The sequence below is a fragment of the Porites lutea genome, chromosome 2 (assembly GCF_958299795.1).
Source record: "Porites lutea chromosome 2, jaPorLute2.1, whole genome shotgun sequence".
NCBI classification, from domain to species: domain Eukaryota; kingdom Metazoa; phylum Cnidaria; class Anthozoa; order Scleractinia; family Poritidae; genus Porites; species Porites lutea.
Genome location: NC_133202.1, coordinates 2,115,001 through 2,120,000, shown reverse-complemented (window position 1 = coordinate 2,120,000; position 5,000 = coordinate 2,115,001). Strand labels below are relative to the sequence as shown.

Here is a 5,000-nt window from a genome sequence, read left to right as displayed (position 1 = left end):
GCAAAGTTACGTGTGTTGACTCTCTCAAGAGAGAACTCTGCCCAAGATTCGCTTCATTGAAAACGCGTCCGTGAAAGGGAACTGCCTGCATATACCTTAGCACCTGCAATAAAATGAAAACAATAAAAACAACTTCTGTAAACAGGCTAGAATGTGCTACCATTAATAAACATTGCATAAACCATCAGTCAATCCATTAGGATCTCCAAAACAAACTGAATTAACAGTAAATTCCTCAAAAGGACCACAAAGTTAAAGTAATGATGTGAGGTGGTGAGGGAAGCGTAAGCCTTTTGTCCCCTCACAACCAACATAGGACTATAATGTCCACACAAATCAAAACTTGGGAGCCAACAAAAACCAGAGATAAAATTAATCTAGCTGCATGTACTTCTAAACCAAAATAGTGGATTACACAATTAAAGAATAAAAAGTTGGCAACAAAGGCAAAAAATGAGAATGGTAAATTCAAACCAAATAATATTTGCCTCAGTTTCCCTAGACACAAATACAAATGGAAATGAATCACACGTGTACATATCCTGCAAACAAATCACATATGCAGTACAAACAAGAGCAACATGTGTCTACCACAACGAGGACCAAAGCCTCAAACTGAGGAACATAGCCTCAATAATATTACATAACAATGATGCGGAGGAGGCCTTAAGCTAAAATCCAAGGACAAAGTTTCAAAATAACCTATGAGGACAAAGCCTCAAAATAAATTATGAAGACAAAGCCCCAAAATAAAATAGGAGGATGAAGCCTCAATGTAAAATATGAGGACACAGCTTCACTAAAAATCTGAAGATGAAGCTTCAAAATAGAATAATTTATGAGGAGGACCTTATAATTTTTCTAAACCTGCAACAAAATAAATAGTATTGCAGTGCCCCAAACATTGATCACCCCTGAGGGAAGGAATATCACAGAGGCTCTACTAGTTAGCACCATCAAAAGGGGGTGGCTGATGCTCACACAACAAGTAAAAACATGGTGGCTTGAACAGTTAGCACCGTTCTTAACAGGGTGGCTAACACAGTTAACACCCGTGAAAAAGCTAAGAACATGGTGGCTTGAACAGTTAGCACCGTAGAAAATAGGGTGGCTAAAACAGTTAACACCCATGACAGAACTAAAAATAATGGTGGCTTGAACATAGCACCATAGACAATAGGGTGGCTCAAACCGTTAACACCCGTGAAAAAGCTAACAACATGGTGGCTTGAACAGTTAGCACCGTAAAAAATTGGGTGGCTCAAACAGTTAACACCCGTGAGAAAGCTACTAATATGTTGGCTTGAATATTTAGCACCATAGAAAATAGGGTGGCTCCAACAGTTAACACCCGTGAAATAACTACTCCCGTGGAGGAACAAATCCTCACAATGAAAAACACTGGCAACAGAATGTCGCCAACAGTGAGTAAAGGAAAACAACAGAACATGACGATACAACACGTAACATGACATTGACCAGCACACAATAACCCTAATAAAATTATGCTCATACCTCCCAGATAACTTTTAAGAATGGTTGCTATGTAATTTCTAAAACCTTGCAAATGCGTTGAGGGAATGGAACATAAAGTTTTAGCCGGTAGGGTTGGATAATGTATCTTTTTCTCTCTTTTTTTTTTTTTTGATAATAATTAAAGGTTACAAGTAAGCTGAGTCCAAAGGTCAAAAAGGCTCAAACGTGAAAAAATTGTAACTTCAGAATATCAATAAAATAAATTGCCTTTACATATCATAACACAGCTAAGATTATGAATAAAGGGATCCATTACTGGGCTGGTAAAAACAAATATTTCAAATTGAATATCGATCGAGTGATATTTTGCGCTAGTTGACACCAGCGATACAACTAGCTGAAGTATGAACTCGAGGTACCACGAAGTATGAACAAAGAACGGAATAGCATACACGCCAGTGTAACTGCCAACATTTAACTGGCCGATTGAACGAAGAATTCGATTTTATATTAGCATAAACGACCGTAACGTGTATCAATTCTTGCAATCAACAAGACGATCGTGTGCACGCACATCATATCAGATCTGTGCACATCAATACAGCACCGAGAGTAAGCGGTAAGCCATCTGGCAATAATTTAGTACTTATCTCAAAGAAGAGGTGATGCTCGGTAGATAAAACCCAAGAAGATCAAAGGAGACTGATAAATCACCAGCATCCTGCATCCAAACCTGCCCACCGTCTAAAAATGTTTTCCTACTTTCTTGTTGCAGTGAGCAGAGAGGCCTTGTGCCTCGCTTTCATGTCTTAAAAACACAATATATAATGTCCCGGATGGCAGGAACGCCCCCTCCCCAGTAACTGGAGAAATAACACATTAATCAGTCACATTAAGCATAAAACCATTTATTTCAGAAATAAATTTCCTATCTTCACATGTGAAAATAACATGTTATCTTCACATGTGAAAATATCATCGTTGCTATGGCTTCATAATAAATCGCGCCTTTCACACCAAAAAACTATTAAAGTGAAATGGTTTTGTATTTCGTTAGTGTTTATGTAATAACTAGAACATTACATGCCCGTACATGGCTGCTTGGAGATACGAACTTTCTCTTCTCGTGTTGAAAAAATATTTTACTCGTTCGCTGCACTCACTCGTGAAATATTTTTCAACACTCGAAGAGAGATTTCGTATCTCTGCGCGGCCATGTAATATCCTCTATATCTCACTCGTTTCAAAAATAGAGAAGGATAGTCAAGAGTAAAGTCAAAAAGCATGAAAATACCGCATACACTTTTAACACTTGCCGTCCCTGAAACCCCGTTCACTCTCCTTTTGACGCTGCTACAGCGGCTTAGCGATGAACTCCCCCTTAGTTTTACTGGTAACTTGCCTTATTTAACACATCATTTAACATTTTTTTAATGTTAGATAGCCTTTATTCAAAAAGATGGCGGATCCAGAGAATCAAGGCACTAACCCGGAAAAGGCTCCAGAGAAGCAAAGTAGTGGTGGTGGTGGACAGATTGGTTTTACCATGGAGTACGTAACTTCAATCCCTGGAATAATCAAAATTGTTGAATTTGTAAGTTCCCCTATACCAAGAGAAATTCCCCGTAACAGCGCTTATTTGCGAGTTAACTCAGCTAAGCGTGAGTTTAACTGAGTACAAATTAGTTTAACTATCTGTCTAGTGGAACAGTGTTAAAATAAGATCAAATACACCTCACTAACGTTGTCAAACAAAAAAAGCAAATAAACAAGCAAAAAGAAAAAAAAAAGAAGAGAAAGAGAGACTGAAAGGAAAGAAAAGAAGAGGAAAAATAGAAATGATTTCGCCATGTGAGCTGCAAGCAAAAAGTGCTCCCTTTCAAGGCAACCTATCTAGCCCTTGACCGTTTAAACCGTTTGAGCTATAAAAACGTTGCAGGAAAACAGAATTTGGTCTCCCAACAATCGCAAGTTTGTTGGATTTCTTTTTCTTTTATTTTACCTTTTTCAAACAAACACAACTCCTGCCTCTCTTTCACTCGATCTAAAGACACAAATGTAAAATCTGCTATCGTTTTAGATAAGTCGTTACCAGCACCCTCACCACATTCGTATTTCTTGAACTATCTCTCGACGTAGTTAATTTTTTGTTCTTATCCTTTTAGTTCTTGTTGATGATAGCGTTTGCCTTGGCTGCCGACTTTAAAGGTTCATCTTCCTGGGGTCGGATGGACTTTTTTCTCTTTGTCACCGTCACCTCCTGGCTGTTGGTTATCGCCATATTTGTTCTATTTGCCTTCAACGTGATTTCGGTGATCAATGTCAATATTGACTGGAACTTGCCGGTAAGTCTCATATTATGAAAATAATTACATCGTTGAATACGGTGATAAGCCATCTCTTAGCCCTTTGTTTGGTGTTGTCATCTAAGTCAACTTTCCCATCAATAGCAAACACCACCTGCCCACGGCACTTGGGACGGTTACATTATACAAACAGTATGTTTCTGTAGCGAAATTTTGAGTCATCCTCTGCAATTTTTAAATTTGTCACAAGATCCTCCATTGGCGCCAAAAGCTTTAAAGACTCAGTTTTCTCATTACATATTCGAAATACGCAACACGTTATATTGCTCGAAATTACAATTGTTAAGGCCATTTACTGGAGGAAATGCTCGTAAAAAGTGCAGGCGTTCAGATAGTGGAGTGGTCAGAGAGCGAGGGAAATAAAAAGGAAGGAAAGACGCCCCCCCCTCGAGCTCTCTGTTTTTCCTGTTCAAATCTTTTTGCGCCGTTCCCACAATCCGAACGCCTGCAACAGGCTGGTAAAGAGAAGTAGCATGCCACTGCTGTATGCGCATGCCGAAACTCAGGAAAGCATATTTTTTCGCTAGGAATAAAAGGCAGCGTACTGTTCCTTGATGTTTTTGGTACACATTTTGCCATTTATGGTTACCTACAATTACTGCAGTTCATGTAGAAACCAAAATACAGCTCGTTAAACGCTGTAACATTCTTGAAATTGCATTGCAGGTTATTATCTTCTCTGCTGTTGTGGCAGTGCTTCTTTTGATCAGTTCATCTCTGATAGCTGATGATGCCAGGGAATTGAACGACATTGGTCGCTATATTGGACATTCAGTAGATAAGCTGAGTGCAGCAGCGGTATGTAGGAATTTCAAACTACAGTGAAACCCTCTCCTTTTTTGGCACCTCCATTCAGGCGACAACTTCTATTCAAGGGACACCTCTATTCAGGGGACAAAAAATTGGGTCCCTGTAAAATGTTCACATAATCTTTGTATTTGTTACCTCTATTTATTTTATCGACACCAATGAAATACCAAGTGATCATGAGCTTTCGTGCGAAAACTTGGAAAACATCTTCACATGTGAAAATAACATGTTTTATTATATGGAGGAGAGTGTTTTACTGGGAACTAAACCACTCGTAGATTCCATACGCCACTTCATCCGGGACCCGAGTGGCGTATTTTCCGTATGTCACCTTTGTGAGTGTCGTAT

At 39.0% G+C, this 5,000-nt stretch overlaps 1 protein-coding gene and 1 long non-coding RNA gene across 3 annotated transcripts in view; one reads left to right on the top strand and one right to left on the bottom strand.

Moving 5' to 3' along the window:
• Window positions 1-2,380, bottom strand: part of LOC140927368 (uncharacterized) — a 3,239-nt gene extending 859 nt beyond the window's left edge. Inside the window, exons 1-2 of the long non-coding RNA XR_012164560.1 lie at window positions 2,001-2,380; window positions 1-103 (exon numbers count right to left, since the gene is read on the bottom strand). The exon at window positions 1-103 is cut by the window's left edge and continues 859 nt beyond it. This is a non-coding gene — a long non-coding RNA (uncharacterized lncRNA). The remainder of the gene's footprint in view (window positions 104-2,000) is intronic.
• The window catches only part of LOC140926480 (uncharacterized), an 11,483-nt gene that overhangs the window by 4,387 nt on the left and 2,096 nt on the right, over window positions 1-5,000 (top strand). Inside the window, exons 2-4 of one of the 2 annotated variants that reach the window (XM_073376215.1) lie at window positions 2,917-3,070; window positions 3,642-3,821; window positions 4,509-4,640. In XM_073376215.1, coding sequence (XP_073232316.1) covers window positions 2,936-3,070; window positions 3,642-3,821; window positions 4,509-4,640 — 447 coding nt within the window. In that variant the 5' untranslated portion in view covers window positions 2,917-2,935. The remainder of the gene's footprint in view (window positions 1-2,916; window positions 3,071-3,641; window positions 3,822-4,508; window positions 4,641-5,000) is intronic. The other variant, XM_073376214.1, reaches the window with a different exon arrangement.